At 38.3% G+C, this 20454-nt stretch overlaps 2 protein-coding genes across 2 annotated transcripts in view; one reads left to right on the forward strand and one right to left on the reverse strand.

Moving 5' to 3' along the window:
* LOC140230191 (NXPE family member 3-like) overlaps positions 1-20454 on the reverse strand; it is a 100633-nt gene that overhangs the window by 57743 nt on the left and 22436 nt on the right. The window lies entirely within an intron of this gene.
* Positions 10179-20454, forward strand: part of LOC140229825 (uncharacterized) — a 17661-nt gene continuing 7385 nt past the window's right edge. Inside the window, exons 1-5 of the mRNA XM_072310054.1 lie at positions 10179-10248; positions 11697-11748; positions 12807-12878; positions 13515-13586; positions 14286-14357. Of these exons, the coding sequence (XP_072166155.1) occupies positions 10179-10248; positions 11697-11748; positions 12807-12878; positions 13515-13586; positions 14286-14357 (338 nt within the window). The remainder of the gene's footprint in view (positions 10249-11696; positions 11749-12806; positions 12879-13514; positions 13587-14285; positions 14358-20454) is intronic.

Raw genomic sequence — 20454 nt, forward strand, 5'->3', positions numbered from 1 at the left:
TTTGCATGCCACATCAAAGCAAGTCTGAAGTAATGTCGCATCCTGTCAGAGTTGCCTGTCAGTGCCTGATGTCGGGCTCTGGAAGAGAGGTATGCTGTACAAGAAAAAGCTGAAAAGTCCATTATCTTTTCAATACCACGACCCACCCATAACTCCCTCAGATCAAAGGGATTAAAAAACACACACTACCGAAAATGTGATGTAATGCTCATCCGTGCGATTGTATACTGTTTTCAGAAAATGCTTTCAGAAAACATTATGTCATCCTTTGTAAGGATATCTTTGCGTAGATTGCATCTAAGTTGTTGGAAAGCTGAAGGGTTGTGAGATCACAATTCCTGTTGGATATTTCCGTCTCGAATCAGGTGCTCAGGATGAGTTGTCCGTCCCATTTATTCTTGGATATCTGTGCACTGATAAATGAGGGCAGTTCCTTATTTTTCAATCTTAATTTTCAGGAAGCCGCTACGCTCTTCCAATCATAATTTGAGATTTGAGTGGTGCCATCACCATCTCTTGTCAGAGGACTGCACAGTGTTGCTGCGCAAAAAGGTGAAGATTATTTTCTTGAGGATCAGTATCCCATACAACATCAATAGGTGTTCAATTTCCCCAGTCATTTGCGCTTTCAGTAAAGAAACGGTTTCGTTTGATAAAAAGAGAATAAAAAAAGATTGTAAAGATCCTTCCGCTGAATTGCCTTCACCAACTCTGATAAGATACTGCCATTAAAGGACTTTAATGATCAAATTTAGTTAACTGCCCCTAGAATACTGTTCTGACCTGGATAGAGGAGCTCGATTCGCTGGAAGCTTCGACCATTGCTTCCTTCACTGAAGAAGCAGACGCTGTCTTGTCAAGGGAGAGCAGGCATACACCAATTTCAGCAGGAGGAGAATCATATCGCTTGCCAGCTGGAAAGTTATATAATTGACCATGAAAGGTGACGAGGTGGCTCAGTCGGTAGCGTACGGCTTGCGGTCTAAAGACTTGTGTTCCGGCGCGGGTTCGAATCCCACTTACCTCAAGTCTAGCTGAGCAATGGTGTGTGTTGTCATACCTTCCCCTCTAGTAGAGGCACAACACTTTACACCTCATCACTTTGATATAAAAAGTGGAAGTCCCTTGTGTGAAAGAATCGCAAACCCATACACATGAAAAGATCCCGAATCGGCATTCCGTTATTGGAAAACTCAAGGTGCATAAACCAGAAAAGTGGTCCACCCCAAGCATATACAACTGACCAGCTAGTTACATACGGGCTATCCAGCTATCTCGTTAGAAGGAAAAACGAAGACAAAATAAGATTAGGCGTGTTTATTACCCTCTTTGCCACTGCACCCTGATTCGGCACCTTGAAATAGGATGGCGGCCGTATTTAAGCATGTATACATGAAACAAAGAAAGGAAAAACTGACCAGAAACAATTGATCAATAGCAAAAACTTTGAGCAAAGAAAATGAGAAAAGAAAACAAAACCGATGGAAGCCCGTTTTCTGTGCTCAAAGATATATATATATATATATGAAGAGCTTGCAACCAAAAGGCGCTAAATCCATTCCGGCTACTTTCGAGTAAATTGATGTTTTTTAATTACACATATTACAGCTTGTTTATTCATTAGCTCTATGCTCCTAGTGGAAGAGCCATCACAGTAGGTAATAAAAATGCACATTAAAAAAATCCTGCACACACCATTTATTTTTTATGAATTTTTATATTTCAGATTTTTTCGGATTTAGCGCCTTTTGGAAGAAATCATGGATTTAGCGCCTTTTGGAAGAAATACTTTTGAGTTGTTCAATAACATTGGTATTAGGGAATGTCATTAATGTGCAATCCAGGTAAATACTAGAGAACTGCATAAATTTACATCACAGTAGCCACACATACCCACACACACACACACCCACACACACACACACCCACCCAAACACACACCCACATACACATACACACACAAATGCACCAAAACACACACACATCAAAATGTGAAATCTTTCCCAGCATGCTGCTTTTAATTTTACTCATAATAGCAGCATACTGTACACCTATTCATTATACATTCCACACATGCAAAATACAACTGCAGCAGCAACAACAACAAATAAAATACTTTGATCTCCTAATGACACTTTGCACTGAATATCATGAAGTCTATACAGAAGGTACAGCGACTCAAGGAAAGTGAGGACTTGCAGAGATTGTGAAATCATGTTGACTGATAGTATTTACTTCAGGTGAAAATAAAATACAGGTTGTCATGCAGAAATCTGACTGCAACAGACATGAAAACAAATCACTATGATAAGCCCTCACATTGTATGCTTTAATACTAAGAAAGCATCGCAAGGCTTTGCTGGAGGCTTTTTGATTTGGACTAACCAAACATCTGTTAAAAAAAAGAAATGTCAATTTACTAAAACTGTAGTACTTATTAAGAAGGCAACAGATGCACATGAAAGCACATCTGTGGACACAACTCTTTGTTTATACGTAAGTCAACAGCAATAAGGCCTACATCTGGGCATCTGTACTGTGAATCACATTCTCTTTTTTTTTTTTGTCTTCTTACCATGCTCATTTCTAAAAAGTCATTTACAGCCAAAACAGGAGGTTTACCGCATGAAATGCATACCATCAAGTCCATGGCAGAATATCTCAACTAGTTAAAGTGCCTGCCCTAGGAATCATAATGTCTTGCCATAAGCTCGAGTCAGAGTTCCCTTCATCATTGGTGGCCACTGTTGCTTTATCCTAATTGCCTGAGATGTCCACTGTATTCAATATCAAGGAAGTCATCAAAGCACGGGCCACTAGGTCAGCCCCTCACCCAATTCCTGTCCACCGCCTCAATGCACGCAATATCACCTTGATGTTGTTTTCCAGGGATGTTTTCTCCTCCTCTCAGCTTACGTTCAATGATGTCAAAAACACACAGCCACTCGAAGTACGTTGCACCTACCGGCGTACTCAAGAAAGCTTGATTCAGCATTCAATGAGATTAAGACCACTGTGATGGTTCCGTTGTCTGGTTCAGTACGCATGAGCTCAGAAATGAACGATAAGCTCTGTGATTTCTCGCAATCCTCTGATTCACTGAAGAAATCTTGGCCTTTCATGTACTGCTATGAATGCATCCTGTCACCCTCCTGGTATAAGGCATGGTAAATGTCATCGATGTGCGCTTCTTCTTCTTGCGTATGAGGCAGCGGCAGCTAAATAACGTCCCTCAGTTGTTGTAGCCAAGTTACAGTCTCAGGAGTAGGGTGTGTCAGGTCCATGTTGTCAGGAGGGCGGAGATCAGGGCACTCACTCAAGATGTGTTGAGCAGTCTGTTCTGGTGCACCACACTGGCAGGCTGCTGACGGGCGTAGCCCCAACCGATGCATGGCTGCGTTGAAATGCCCAACTCAGGTTCGAATCCGATTTAATGACACCCACTCCCTCCTTGGGAGGTTTGCTCCTGGGGGGACAGATGTATTGGGCGTGACGAGGAGTTGGGCAGGTCGTTGGGTGTCTTGCCAGCTCAGTGACACTTGCTGCTTGCAGATATGCTGTAGGTTGTATGACTTCCAAGGATGATTTGCCAGTAACCTAAATTGGGAGAAGAATAAGAGAATTCAATCAAAAGTAATTAATACCGATGGCTTAGAATATCTGTCCACGTGTAGCAAACACAACCTCAAACTTCCAATTTTGATACATTTCTCAATAGCTTCTAGACAGCCATAGTGATTTGGAGCAACACTTACTCTACTAAAAGACCAAAAAGAAAGGGACTAGTTTGATTTACAGATTTTTTAACATAATTTTTTAATGTTTAATACAACCATAAAAAACCCACTAATGCCATCATATCAGGATTATAAGATCCATCAGTGAATATTAGACAGGCTCTATCTAATTCTATCATTACCAGGGCAATGCACCCGTGCTGCATAGACCAACTCGAACAGTTAGAAAAGTAGGTATCCAGGTCATTACCATTGCAACACAGCATAAGCAGTACTGTATAGACTGACTTGAATAGTTACACGCTGTAGATATACAGAAAACTTAACTGAGATAATGAGTCAAGGTAACTTCATTTATTGATTACAGTTCCTTCAACAGATAATTAGTGACATACTTGTGAAATGGACCCCACCACGGTCTCTCTATCATCAGTACTAAATAATACGGCAGCTTACCTGTTACATCCCCACCATGTGGTGTTCAATATGGTGCTTTCTTGCACAATACAGGGCTAATACTGAGGTATGTGGCCCCACCAAACGACACTTTAATATGCATGATTGATACAGCAACAGGACCAGTTTCCACTGCATACAATGTAGCAATACACTTCATTTGGCATACTCGTGAAGTAGGCCCCACCACTGCGTGTCGGTACTAATACTACAGCGGCTCGCCTGTTTATACTCGTGAATTCAGCCCCACCGTGTGGCGTTCATCGGTACATAAGCACGGTGTTGGGGCTTTCTTCCACAGTATACAGAAAACTTGTGAATGTGGCCCAACCAAACGGTGTTTACGAGCAATTGATACAGAGGCGGGGCTGATTTCCACAGCATAGTCCTCCCTTTCTCCCGTTTTTTTTTTTCTTTGGTCTTCATGTTTTATTCTTGGAAAGACTCCCTAATGTTCCTCGACTAATTCAACAGCCAATTCAACTATAAGTACAACCCTAACCTAAATTTAAACCCTAACCCTAACCTAACCTTGCTTAATTGCTAAATGCACGAGTGCAAGCACACTGCTGTGGGGCCGATTTCACGATTTTGCCCTTCATTCTATCCTTGGAAAGACTTCCTCATGACCCTTGATTATTCTTACCATAGGTATACAACCCTACGCTAAACTAACGGCATATACTTGTTAAATAGGCCCCACCACTGCATGTCAGTATTGGTTCACATCAGCTCGCCTGTTTTATACACACGCAGCCCTGTTGCTGCAAGTCCACCCTATGTTAGTAACGTTAGTAGTAATTTACCTTGCTTGGCATTGCATCGCCGAAAAGTACCCTGTTTATACACACACAGCCCTGTTGCTACTGTAAGTCCACCCTATACGTTAGTAGTAGGCCTACTGGTAATTTACCTTGCTTGGTATTGCGTCGCCGAAAAGTACCGGTAAATTTACCCTGTTTATACACACGCAGCCCTGTTGCTAATTGCTGTAAGTCCACACTATAATATCTGGTAGTACTTTAGCTACTAGTATAGGCCTAGTAGTAAATTTACCTTGCTTGGTATTGATTGCATCGTCGAGCAGAACCCGTAGATCAAAAGGTTTAATTTACTAAAACATATTATATAGTACTAACATTTAATAGAGCTGTAACGTTAGAGCTCTACACTACAGCCTTGTACAGGTAAACATTTAGCTGGTAGCCAACACGTAAAATACATAATCAGCTGATAATTTACATTGATGCACGACGAGCCCTGTTTGTGGTGCCGGTGCATGGTGGGGCCCATTTCACAATTTTCCCCAGCAGATTATTGATCCCATTGAATGATTAATTATAAAATTTGTAATAAAACCCAAATATGACATTCTACGTTGCTCATAAATCAACTCAACATGTTCAAAATAGAGTATGATGCCCATCTCGGTCCCAACACCAAGATGCACATATGGGACTGACTTAATCTGGGCGTCGTACAGATAAGTAAACTCACCTTTCACAGCTGTATTTCCACTGCTTAGCCTTGCATTTCTTCAACACTGCTTCATTTTTCCACTTTTCGTACCACTTTTTAGATCACCGGCAGTCTTGAGTCTTTCATCCATTATGAAACTGTCATGTACTTTCGACTGATAGCCATGGTTCTGTACAGCACTACAGACAACAGTGGTGACCGTGAAGAATTGCCATTGAACTATGTAGTGCAGTATCGCTGCATGTAATAGTACGTGTTGCATGTTCTCATTGGTCAGAGCACCCCTAGCTGGCGTGCTCTGACCAATCAGAGACCGGAATAGAGAAATTGGATATAGCGCCTTTTGGTTGAAAGCAAAAATGGATTTAGCGCCTTTTGGTTGAAAGCGTGAATTTCATGCTTGATTTTTTCATATTTCCTCAAACAATTTTGATTAAATTTTTAGTGCCTTATATGCACATGACAAAGATCTGTTCGAATCATGCGAAAGATGGAGTTCGATAAAAATTGGATTTAGCGCCTTTTGGAAGCAAGCTCTTCATATATATATATATATATATATATATATGAAGGGTTTGTTTGCAAAAACCGATAAGTCCATTTTTGAAGATTTTGAAGAACGATCTCTGTCATAAAGTGCAAAATAATACCTTTTAAATGATATACTGGTCACTACATATAAAGGTATATTTTTGAAGTTATGGTCAAAAGAAGCAAAAGTGTTCTTATTATTCTTTTTATTTTTCTTGACCTTTAATCGCAAATATCTCCATTTGGCAAATATGGACTTATCGGTTTTTGCAAACAAACTCTTCATATATTGATATGTGTGTGTGTGTGTGTGTATTATGTATACATGTATATATCTTAACTAAGGAACCGCTCTTGGCCCTAATTGACCATTGAAGGACTATGGAAGAGATGACAAATGGGACAAAATAGGGATACCAGTGAATTGCAGTTGAATGCTCACAGACGTCATTTCGAAAAAAAACACAAAATGTCTGATTTGACCCTTACAGACCTTGAAAGTGACCTTGAGAGGTGATAGTGACCTTGAATTGCAGAAATGATATTTAGAATCATATTCTCTGACCCTGTAAAATCTTCCACATGGGATTCACAACATTAATTAACCTTTTCAATTCGTAACTGCAGTTGACCTTTAACCCGGATGGCGGCCATATTGGATTTCACCAATATGGCGGCCCCAAGGGTTTTTAGTCTTGGCGCCCATCAAAAATCGAAAGAGTATGGTACAAGGGACCTATGAGCCAAATTTGGTGCTTTTGGAAGAATCTGAACCAAACGACCCATTTTGAGCCCTAAGGCCCCCAACTACACAAAGTCTGGGAATTTATGACTACGAAAAGCAAAGCGTTTATTCACCTGCGTACCGTATATCCTTGCTGTTTTCTTCTCTATCTCCATGCATATTTTCTGTCTCATAGAGGAAGGTATTTCATAGACCCCGTTTACAGTGCGGGGCCGGGCTCGGCCGCGGCTCGGTCGCGGCCGAGCCCGGCCTCAATTGCGCGGCCGAGCCTCGCAATTTTGTCCGTTTACACTGCTGGGCTCGGCCGCGCTTTTAATTCAAACCTTTCAATATTTTGTCGTAGTGGCGCTCTGCTTGTAAACAAACGCAATTTGGTATAGCCTGGATTTCAGACCCTTTGCCAACTGGATTCCATGGCGACGAAGTCGCCGTTCGGGCAAAGGCCTTTGCCGAAGGAAAAATCCTTTGCAGGACAAAACCACCTTAAACTATACTAGTGTTCCACGTTGAGGGGGGTAATATCGTGAATAGCGAAATAGTACGGGGAGAGGGTCTGGAAGCCAGACTAAAATTGGCCGCGCATTTGGCCCAGTTTGCGTTTACACCAAGAAGAGGCCAGGCTCGGCCGCGGCTCGGCCGCGGCCGAGACCACCTCTAGAGCGAGGCCAAATGCGAGGCCAATTTTGGCCTCGCATTTGGCCTTTTGTGCGTTTACACTGAAGCGGGGCTGGGCTCGGCCGCGGCCGAGCCGCGGCCGAGCCTCGCACTGTAAACGGGATCTTACAGACGTGTACTTAAAATGTATACGTGCATGCAATTAAAAAAGAGAATAATGTTCAATCTTTACTTTCTCAAAATCGCGATGAAATCAAAGAATCACAGAAGAGTTGATAGGATCAGATTTATGATATTATGGTCGTTCATATTGGCTGCTCATTAGTCAGTCTTTGATATTTCATCCATTTATGTTTTTGTAAACCACGTGAAAACTGCCTTCGTCAAAGATTTAAATTTGCAGTTGATGAGTGAAGTATATATACGTACTTTTTTGAAAAGTAATTTACGTAATTTTGAAAATATGTTACCAAACGTAGCCTACTTCTAATAGTGGAAGAAAATAGATAAGTGCAAGTCCCTTTGTAGAAAGAAAGAGATTGAGAGAAAAGCAAAATAGATATTCCATACTGACTTTATGAGACCAGCCCTCGTAAGGTAATCACGGTTGTGATATTGAAAATATTGAATTGAATTGAATAGAAGAAAATTGAATAGAAGAACTGAATAGAAGAAAATATTGAATTGAATTGAATTGAATTGTTATAACAGTCGTATAAACACCGCAGGAGCCAAAAAAAAAAAATGGCTGTTTTTACTCTTGATATCTATTTACTACACCCCGACGCAGAACTTTCATATTTTGATATATATATATATATATATATATATATATATATATATAAATATATATATATATATGCGGTGTTTGTTTGTTTGTTTGTTTGTGTGTGTGTGTGTGTGTGTGTGTGTGTGTGTTTGTGCTACGTCATTTCCTGTTCCACAGATAGTCGACATGTACAATCACTTTACCAGAACTGTCCCATTCCTTTCATTGGCATTTAAACAACCTTCTCCCCTCTTGAATACACAACTCATTCCACCTCCTAATAAAACGGTTCTTTTCACCCTACGAGCACACATATCCACAGGCACACAAACACACATACATTGTACATAATACAAACCCACTCATAGATAAGCATACAAAAACTACACACACACAGGCACACACACACACACACACACACACACACACACAACCTAAGTACATCTTAAATCCACACACAAAAACATGCTTCACACTCATGTTCGGGCTCTAAGTCACCCACTATTTCCGTTTCTCATCGGCTGTTAGTCGTGTAGGAACCGAGCTATGTTTATATTTAGACACCCATACCATAATGCCATTTGCTTTGACCCGACTCGAATATATTCGGGGATCCCCGTATTAAGAATTGTGTACATAATTATAACTGATCTCTTTTTGCCCCGGGGCTCTGTTTCATAGGGCAATAAAAAAAAAATGAATTCTTTCAGTGCGCCTATTATGCGTGATTGATTTTTACAGTTGAATAATTAAAAAAAAAAAGGAGAAGAAAATATCTCTTCGCTGCTAAATTTATTTAAGATTCGAATTTACAAGTTACGAGTTTTTCATTCCATTTGAAACTGGAAAAGTTCTTTCTGGCACAAAGAGTTGTGAGCTGTGTATGTATTTACTTTCTACTCACTTGCCAAACCAGGCATCAAGACACCAATCAGTCATCTAACCCGCATCTAATTAAAATATCTTCGTCATAGTCTATTGTGGTGAAGTTCCCCGCACATGCTAGATTGCAGTGGAAACAGAACCACGTAATGAAATCAATTTTGTTTTGTACCTTTTTTTTTTTCGATGTGGAACTCACGTGGAAGGTTTGTATACAACACACTCTACAAAATTATGTGCATATCATACAAAGACACATTTGTATTAGTGTCTGTATACAGATAAGATAGAGGAAACCATTTCGATCATGTAATGCAATAATGCCATTCAGCATAGAGAAATGGAGACAAAACTAATCCAACTGTACCCTTCTGAAATTGTCCTTGCTTGCTTCCCTATCATTTTGCTGGAGACGGAAAAACTGTTGGACAACAGCAGTGCAATGTTGTGATTGGCAACCGCATGTGTCAATTAATAGTCTAGGTGTCAAACATTATTTCGTAACATTTCTTTTTCATTTATCGCACGCAGAGCGCGGAGAGTCTATTCCATCAGATAGTATTCGTTAACATGGCTTAGACAAAATCCAATGCTTGAATAATCTTACCTTTCGACTACACATTTAGAATCAGCAGCTGGTTGATTGGTGAATTAATCAATGATAATTGATATGGTTAGTCCGGGAGGAAGACTAAGTCGTTGGGTGTTTTGTCTATATAAGAGACCTTGAATCAGTGACGCGGACGAATAAACTTTGGTAGAAAAAGGGAATTTACCTTAACATCTGTTTCCCAAATACAACAGGAGAGTTTTAATTTCATCTCTCTCATCAGCTGCTTGCAGAAAGTACAACTGAACATCTAATATATAGATTCCATATAATATTTAAACGCCGCGTAAAAGCAGCGTTATTCACAATATTGTCTCAGCTCAACTCCGACTGCGAGGACATGGAAAAGACAAAATGAATGCTTGTTTCATCCTACTAGTGATATCATTTGGCCTGGGTTCTGCCTGGCACGCCTCGTTGAACGGTAAGTACATCGAATCCTTATACATATTTCCCACATCAGATATTCTGCATTACTTATAATCAAAGGCCAGAAATTTAAGGATGTGGCGCAGTGCATACAACGAGTGATCGAATGATGTTTGTAGTAGCTTTAATTTTTACTTACATTGGGCAGGCTCTGAAAGTGCCTCATTTTCAATCTGTAGAGACGTTCATCACAAAGAAACACCGCTCATTAATTGTACATTCTGTGCTTTTGTTTTGGAAACTATAAGGCAAGGAGGATGTGTGTGTGTGTGTGTATGTGTGCGTGTGTGCTTATGTGGAGGGATAGTATTTGATACATTTCTGACAAACAATTCAGAACAGTCTTCAGTCTCTGGGCACGAACGATACATTGACATATATCTCTCATTCTTACTTTCATAGTCTTCAAACTTAAATCTATGCGAAAGCTAAAGACTTAAGTTGTTCTTTTTGGAATGTACACCTACCAGTAATAAAAAAGAACAAAAAAGGAACCTATATTATTATTACTTTTTTTTTTTTGCCTTCGAAGCCACGTATCTACGAGGAAAGTAAGTCATGCATTAAATAATGCGCTCATTTGAGCAATTTCACCCTCTTCGTCCCCGTTTGTCTACAGATATCGATGTAACAAATCACGGAATCATGATATTGTCTTCCCAGCTTTCTGATAATGGTAATTTTGGGAATTGAAAAATAAATACAATAAGAAACGGCTTTTCGTTTCAATGAATTAGAAACCACGCCTGACTGAAACCAGCTCTAATTTGCTATATAATATATCGGAGGCGCCTGTTTTGTCAGCCGTTCGTGCTTGTCTTGTTTTATCTATCTTTTTTTTTCTCAAGTATCCAAAGTCTTGTTATAACACTCACTGACGGAAATTGAGGAGGTACAATCCATAGGATCGCCTCCCTCTTTTCTAGCATCAACGAGTCCGCGAGAAGGGAAACCTCCTGCTGTGTGCTATAGCTGTTGCCTTCTTGCGATATTATTGCTCGCTTCGCTAGCAATAAGCCAGTTGACAGTTAGCAATGACCTGCAATGACCTCTGAACCACAGACGTAAAAAGAAAATGGATTAAAGTTTTAAATTGGAAAAAAAAGTTGAAATTCAACAACCAAGCAGAAAGAGGTTTTTTGTAAACACTGCATGAATGACCTTTAGTAAACTTGGTTGAATAGAATACGCATTCACTTGCAGATTCTTAAAATTATGCACATAGTTCATGCATGGATGTTCATATAGCCCTCTTAAATAAAAAAAAAAAGAAGAAAATCTTACATTTGAGACGTGTCTATGGAGTGAATATCGTAGAATAGGGTTTCCTCAATGATAAACTCTTAGACCTCATTAGTTTTTCCGCACTTTGGTGAAATATGGCAAGGATTTCTGAAAGGAATTTATAATGACTTGTGGTATGTTTGATTCTTCGCCCTTCAGAGCTGTGCAATGAGAGGGTAGTGTCTACAGGTGCCCGTTCGATGAACTGCACGTGAGCTCGATTCGACATTATTGCCTTATTATAATATTTTAAAAATGACAATAGTTTCATTGTTAAAAAGTTGACACGCATATTAAAGTTTTTATTGAATTTATACGTTAATCCAAAGATAAAACTAAGAAAACAATATTTGTTAAAAATATGGTCACAATCCAAAAATGTACCAATTAAAAAAATAACACGAGAGAGAGGGAGAGAATAGGTGTTAAAGCCCTCTGCTCAATGATATCTTATTGACCTGCATCAAATTCTTCCCGGAATACCTGTTTGAAAACAGAAATATTATTTGAAATACGACCCTTAGCATCACGTTATGACTTATGAGGTTATGAGTGTATCATTGAATTACACAATCAAACGAGATGGTTGAGCGATGGTGGCAGCGTTGAATTCATGTGACTTTCATACGTGATTGCAACCATGAATATGAAAATAACGGAGGCTTTTTCAGTTCAGTTCAATTTATTTATATTCTGAAACTTTCTTTTCCGATACAAAATCGATAGAAAATGTAGTAATAATAAAGACCATAAATACATTTACGGAAAAGCACAATTCGTAGTCTTTCAAAGACATACATGAACATAATTATCATAATGTGTAGATAGGAAAGCGCATGTTATTATTATATATCGCAGTTGGGCGACAAAACACATTGTATCTCAAAAATGCAAATGATAATCATACATTCCCAATTCGACAGCCAAAGTATGTCTGCAACATGATTATTGAAATTGGTATCTCTGGGCTATAATCGCTGTTGTCTTTTCGTTAGTTTATCGTGGTTACGTGTTATCTGGTCTCATATTCAAATCACAATATAAGAAGGAGAAATGTTGTCATTTCGTCACAAAGTAATTATTTCATCGACGAAATGACTGGTTTCGTAACGAAATATTCCATGCGGCACTTGGCGCTCCATGGTTTTTGTCCATGGTTTAAACCATGGTTTCATTTGTACTACCTTCGTGAATTCGGGCCTATGTGTGTGTGTTTGTTTGTTTGTTTGTTTGTTTGTTTGTTTGTTTGTTTGTTTTGGCCAATTGCAGGGCTCGTTTAGACTTCAGCCGGACAAGAATCGAAAGGGACACTTTCACCAGCTTGGCGGACATTCGAGTTTTGTGAGTCATATAGTTCAAATTTCTAATTGCATTAACCATGTCTTATTAATATATTATACATGTATTTTATTATAATAGTGATGATAATAATTACAATTTATATTACACCATTTCCATTAAAGAAAATGCTTAACGCGCACTCGTAGATGAAAGCATGAAGATAAGATAAGGTAAATGATATATAATACATAATGAATGACATAATATAAAAAAAAATGCTAGGCTATGCTTGGACATTTTTCTTTTATAGTATTATCTAGATTAACTTTATTTTTCCTTTTATGTTGCCACTACATTTTTTCTCAATTTCTTTGTTCTGTAGTGTTTTGTAGCCTCGCTTTTTTAAACGTAACATGGAGGAAATACGAGAAGCAGTCGAACAGTCTATACATTCTGCACTGTGGAAACAAAAGGACAATATTTTCTTTTCTTTCTCTGTCGTTCTCATGTTCTCGCAGTTTTTTGCTTCATGTATTCAATTAAGTGAAAAAGTAATTGTCTACCATTGCAAAACAAATTTCTGTTTTAATGAGTGAACAGACAATAAGTATTCATCATATTGTCGTTATCATATCAAACATTTGGAACCAAATCATAGGCATCATCATTTTGATACAAATTGATTCTCCGTAATAGGTATCTGCAGAGCAATAATATCACAGCGATCGACCGGGGTGCATTCGATGGCTTGGACAGCCTCAGGGCTTTGTAAGTTTTGATAATGACAGGCAAATTCCGTCATTGAACGCCATTATGCTTTTTTTCCCTTTAAATACATTATTAGGATTCCTTTAAGACTTTTTCAGACAAGGGCAAGAACAAAATAAAGAACATGTAAGAGAACTTATACAATGCTGATGTTCGTATCAATGTGATAAATCCAAAGAGTGTCAAACACATCCGTTTTATGTAATTTTGTAGTTATCCAATAATTCCAGGGGCGGATCTAGCTTTTTGCTCTTTTTTTTTTTGGGGGGGGGGGGGTTGTCCCCCCCCCCCCAGGCGATTTTTGTTCTTTTTGTTCTTGTTGTTGTTGTTGCTATTTTGAACTCCCGTAAGTGATGTTTTCCTGGCATCTACTAACAATTTTCGAGACCATACAAAGCAGTGCGTGATAACGTCATTTTTCTATGCACATTACATTTTCACTTGGCAGCCCAAGGATGGCGGGGGGAGGGTTAACCCCCTTACCCACTAGATTCGCCACCGTAGATTCGCCACTGACTTCACAATCCTTCATAACTCACACCAGTATTCGTTTAAACAAGTGGAGAATACGTAAAACTGGAATATGTAAGCGCAGGCAGTAGTTAGAACGGGGCTAATTGCAAGAATCTTGTAAGCATTACAAGATGAATAAACATAATGTTTCGATTGATGTCGCCTTTTGTGTCTTGACCTTTCAAGGGATCTTTCAAGAAATTTGATTGAAACGGTTGATGAATTTACCTGGAATGGTCCCAGAAGCCTCTCGTGGTTGTAAGTATACTATTAATTGCTGTGATTAGGATATTATTCTAATTTTTTAATTTTGTTTTAATTCCATACAGAATAGGAAATGAGAAATTGTGAGATATTCTTCAAGTTCTACCACACAAGGCTAGATCGTCAAAATTCAAAATAGGATTTAAAAGCATTATTATTATAGTAATATTCAACAAGATGCTGGTCATGTTGAAATCAAGTGTATACTGTTTAATTTGAAGAGTAGGCCTACTCTACTATTATAGGCCTATTTAATGTCTTGACAAAACTAATTGTAGAAAAAACATACCTAAGAAACAAAAACAAACAAACACAGAAAAAAACAAAACAAAGGACTGACCAAATATTATGCATACTATAGAAAAAGAGGGGGGGGGGGGGGGGATTGTATACCACTTGTATAGGTAGCCGGGAGGGGAGAAACCCTTGTTTTTATCATGTTCTTTGGTCTGATCTTGAAATCTTAATTCAAACATCAAGGGGATCATACACCATTTCACTTTCTCTATAGGTACACACCTCAATGATTCACACTGTTTTGTTTAACTATATCTGTAGAATGTATATATGGTATTTTTAGAGTGGCCTACATGAATCCATATATGATATCCTATATAGAAAACAAATTCTTAACAATTATATGGTTAGAGATAGGAAACTGACAACCTGCATTGTTTCTTTTCGATAAGCAATTATGTTTGAGGAAATTGCAGTTAAATCGAAAGTCATACAAAGCGAGTGTCTGAAATGGTTTGCGTCATACCTTTTTAGGTAACTTAGGAACTTCACATGATAATAATAATGATAATAATACTAATAATATAAAGCGCATATCACAAGAATAGATTAATTGAAGGAAGGGACTAATAGAAATTGGGAAAATAGACATAAGAGAGAGAGAGAGAGTGAGGAGGCAAAACAAGATGAAAAGTGACAGGGCTGTGACAAACATTGTACATTGTTAAGCCTAGTCTACGGACATGTTAAAAGAGATGCGTTTAATATCAATGCTTAAAATCATCTACTGTGTCGGTTTGCTTGAGATACGTGGGTAATTTGTTCCATAACTCTGCTGCTGCCAGTTGAAAAGATCTTGCGCCGCAAAATTGTGTTGATATTGTGGGGAGGTACAACAGAAGTTTGGACTGAGAGCGAAGATTTCTTGCTGGACGATATTTTGTTATCAGCTGTCGTAGATAATTAGGGCCTAGTTTTTGCAAACACATAAATACCATGATTAAGATCTTGAAGTCAATCCGTTGCACATGAGTTCGTGGAATATCTATAAGGTCATATCACTGTTTTTTTCCGGTCTTCTCTAAATTCACACAGCTTTCACTTTTTTTTTCTTTCCTTTATTTTTTCCTTAACCCGTTTAGGACGTGTCCCGAGTATACTCGGGCTGACGTTTTCCAGGCTGTGGACTGGTCCCGAGTATACTCGGGCTGAGAGAGTGAAATGAACACGCATTTTTAAACTTAGAATTTCACCAACAATACGATGCCTATGTTGAAAATGATTTATATTTTGTAGGACTACATACATCAAAGTTGCCATCTGTGAACATTTTGTGATGATTGGTCATATCTTATGTCTATAAACAAGCAAAATATTGACAAACATGAGTGCAATTTTTACGACATTCAGACCTTCGCAACGGTCGGGAAACTGACCAATGACGAGCGACCAGCCGCACGCTCTGGCGATCTCATTTGCATCGGTATGCAAATTGTCACACTCAAGTGAAAAGCGTGCGTGCGGCGGTCAAGACCGTTGCGTGCACGCACCTACCTTATTAGCACACATTTACATGATAAAGTATTGTAGCATACTACTTCGTGTTATATCAGGAATCCAATGTCGTACTTATGGACCTTCTATGAAAGCCATCTCGGCATGACAACCTGCTTACCATTATTGGCATGAAATGTTGGCCTTCTTCTTCCGCTGCCGAGTCCTGGGATTTACCAAAACTCGGCGAATTGAATAAATTCAAAAGTAAATCTTTTGCGTGTCCCTGCATGCATGTGATGTGTGTGAATGTTTTTGTGTCTGTTTGTTATCATGACAGCGATGTTACTTGTAGTTGTCACCGAGTTTTACCGTCATGAATTACATTCTGATTATGTTAAAAAATCGTTAAAAAAAAAAAAAAAAACACTTGGCCAAGAACAAACCGAGTAGGGGATGTACTGCATACAAACAACGCAATCGATTGCGCTACTTCATCGAAGTCGTAAATTCATATAAATTGAATAGACCAGGTGGCCAGAGTATCAGGCTACACTTTGTACCTCCTTGAATAGACAGGATGTTGATACAAAAACATTCCTAAGACGCACTCGTAGACGCCATCTGAAAAGTCGGGGATTATGAGCATAATAGAGAAGTTCAAAGGCCGATTACAGACAGTCTCTTTTTTCTGCACCGGTCCATAGAATGCATTATAGTGATGTGCTTCGTATGTATTACGTAACCGCTTTTACGGACCCCAATGATTTTATGGTTGTTGGGAAGCGAATGTGCAAGTTCTAATGTGGTTGTAACCAACATATATGTATAGAATTTAAACTTCGACAACGAAATACGCTGCAATAAAGAGAGTAAACAAGACATATGGCATTTTTTTTTCTCTCATACGCTTAGCATTCGCCAAAAAAATTGTAGATATAATTATGATGTTCGGTATTTGATGTTTGCAGCATTTCAAAGAAGCAGTCAAAATAAAATAATATCCCATATTTCGATGATACCGACGATGGTGATGTCGACTGTTTAGTCTTTTTTGTTCTAGTTCTGTATGAATTCCTCATAATATGCTAATATTCGGCTATAGTCGCTCTGTCAATTACTTACACATTTAGAAGTCTGAGGTGATTTCAGTCCACTTCTTTCGTAAGTTCACGAGTCAATTTTTTTTCGATCATTGAGTTCAATCCATTCATAATCAGTCAAATATGACAACTTATACCGAAAAAAAAACGATTTTTCTTTTTTTTTTCTTTGTAGAAAGCGCTCCAAATTTGCGAAGTGGTTATTCAATTTTGCGAGAGACGGAGATGTGATAACCACATCGCTTCAATTGAACACTTTGTTTAGGAGCAAGGTATTTCGGGCAATAAAAACATGAAATTAATGTTCTTGTCTTATCTCATGTTTATCGATGTAATCAATTTTTTTTCATGTTGCTATTGAAGTAATTTATGCACTTATCGTGCCTGTGTATTTTTTTTATGTCTACGTATATCTCTGCATTTAGGTATGCCTACATTCATTCATTCCATTAGACTTCGTGAAATCGCATTGAAGCATTTTCATATTCATAAACGATTGCAGCAAATGCTCGTTTCCTTTATACATTATGCTTATTGAATGAGATTGTTAGTACTTCAGTTTTGTTTTTGTCTTTTATCGGGGGATGACTGGTATACACAATAAAAAAAAATATATTGATTTACACTCATGACATAAGAGAAGATCATTTCAGCAAAATTAGCCGTCTGTTATGAGATATCAAAGAATGCCGGGAGAAATGTCGTTTATTTCAACAAAAATATCGTATTTTCCTTATTTTCTGAAGTGATGTAATAATTGCAGGTCTTCAAGCCTGTGTGGCTTGTGCTTGCCATACTTTCATGATCATGTCGGCTTCTTCTACAGCTGCCGGATGGCCAACCTTTTTTTGTTGCTAAATTGAATGAATTTCTCCGTCGAACTCGGAAATGCTCACCTGCGACCCTGTTCGAAAAGACGCTCTCTCATACTGAGACGAATTTGAATTCTCAATGGACATTCTCATTTAAATTGTGTTAAGGCTACGTAATTTGAAGTGATTGGATATAGTGAAAGGAAGCTGAGATTGAATGTACATCTTCATTGCGCGATCTTTTTTTTAAGGCGATTTTGAATTACCTAACTGTGAAATTAGAAGACAAACGTACACACACACACACACACGCGCACACACACACACACAAATGACTGCAAAATCTTTGCATAATGTTGAACCATTTTGAACACTCGAATATGCCGTTTTGCTCTTCCTTTGTAATACATTTGCCTCGATTAGTGCTGTTTCGATTTATCTCATTGCATCTCATTACTTTCCTTTCCAGCTATCCACTTCTTCATTCCCATCATCTACAATTAATCGTTTAGATTGAATATCCCCATTGATGGTGGAGATCACCTTTCCAAGATACTTTGCCCGTATTATTATATATAATCTCATAAGATATCACCATAACACAGATTATAGGCAAACCTAGCCGTGTGTAATATTTCATTTCGTTTGCAAAAGTGTGTTCAGATTACCGTCCATGGAACTAAATTTAGAAGACCAGCCTTTTTTTTTTATCTCTTTATCTCTCCATCTTTCTTCTTATCGCATAGACTCCGATGTTTCGTTTGCAGACCGGAAGAGCTCATAAATGCTCCATCAACTGACTTGAATAGGTGTTATATAATATATAAAACAATAATCTATCCCGTTTGCTGATGATTATCATATCACTGTGTGACATTTAATTTCAAGTGATGTGCAGTGAACAATACCTTCCCGCCATTACGGTATAGAGTTGTAAGGGAATCATGATTGCACATAAAATTTGCAACATACAACCCGACAGTAAAATTACAAATGCGCTCGTTGATCTCCTTTATTCATCTCATGGAAACGTAAGTCATATAATTATTGTCGAAATCTGGAGGCAGTCATGATGGATAATTTCACAAAGCAAACGTCTTTATACAAAAATGCATGGAGTTCGCAGGTTTAGTCACCATTAGCTGTCAAAGATTGCAAGAAAGATGCAACGATTTATCTGATTATTGAACATCCCATCAGGCTCTTGTCAACATTATGAAAATTGTTGAAACAAAACCAAGAAACAAACTCAAATGGAAGATTGGTTTAAGAAACTCAATTTCGATGTTGCTTGAAGCTTTTTTTTCTCTCTCTCTCATACTTATGAATGACAGCGTGATTATGTTATAAGATCGTTCAAAAAATCTACTCGGCCAACGAACCAAATAGAGGATATACTGTATAATAGTCTTTATTTTCATACAATGCAAGAGCCGATATTGCCACTATGAGGTCTTACAATTATATTCATCATGGTGAAACACAACGTAACACGTGCGCGTGTTATAGGCAAGAACACTTTGAATAGACCAGGTGGCCAGAGTATCAGGTTACATTGTACCTCCTTGAATAGACAGGATGTTGATACAAAAACATTCCTAAGACGCACTCGTAGACGCCATCCGAAAAGTCGGGGATTATGAGCATAATAGAGAAGTTCAAAGGCTGATTACAGACAGTCTCTTTATTCTGCACCGGTCCATAGAATGCATTATAGTGATGTGCTTCGTATGTATTACGTAACCGCTTTTACGGACCCCAATGATTTTATGGTTGTTGAAAATCCAATGTGCAAGTTCTCATGTACTTGTTACGAACATGTATTACAGGATTTAAACTTCGACAATGACATACGCTGCAATAAAGCGAAAAACAAGACATACGGCAGAAGTTGTCTTTTCTCTCTCTCTCTCTCTCTCTCTCTCTCTCTCATACGCTTAGAATTCACAAATAAAGATTATGATGTTCAGTATTTGATGTTTGCAGCATTTCAAAGAGGCAGTCAAAATAAAATTACATCCCATATTACGACGATACCGACAATGGTGATGTTGACTGTTTAGTCTTTTTTGGTTCTATTTTTGTATGAATTCTTCATAATATGCTAATTTTCGGCTATAGTCGCTCTGTCAATTATTCATACGTTTAGAAGTCTGGGTTTTTCAGTCCATCTCTTTCGGAAGTTCACAAGTCAAATGATTTCGCGATCATTGAGTTATAATGGTTTTAGCAACACACTACCGTTTTGTAGCTCAATCGATTTATAATCAGTAGAATATGGTAACTCATGCCCCCCAAAAAATAAACTTTTTTTATGTAAATTTGTAGAAAGCACTCCAAATTTGCGAAGTGATGATTCAGTTTTGCGAGAGACGGAGATGTGATAACCCGTCGCTTCAATTGAACACTCTACTTTGTTTAGGAGCAAGGAATTTCGAGCAATAA

The sequence above is a fragment of the Diadema setosum genome, chromosome 6, assembly GCF_964275005.1.
Source record: "Diadema setosum chromosome 6, eeDiaSeto1, whole genome shotgun sequence".
Lineage (NCBI taxonomy): Eukaryota > Metazoa > Echinodermata > Echinoidea > Diadematoida > Diadematidae > Diadema > Diadema setosum.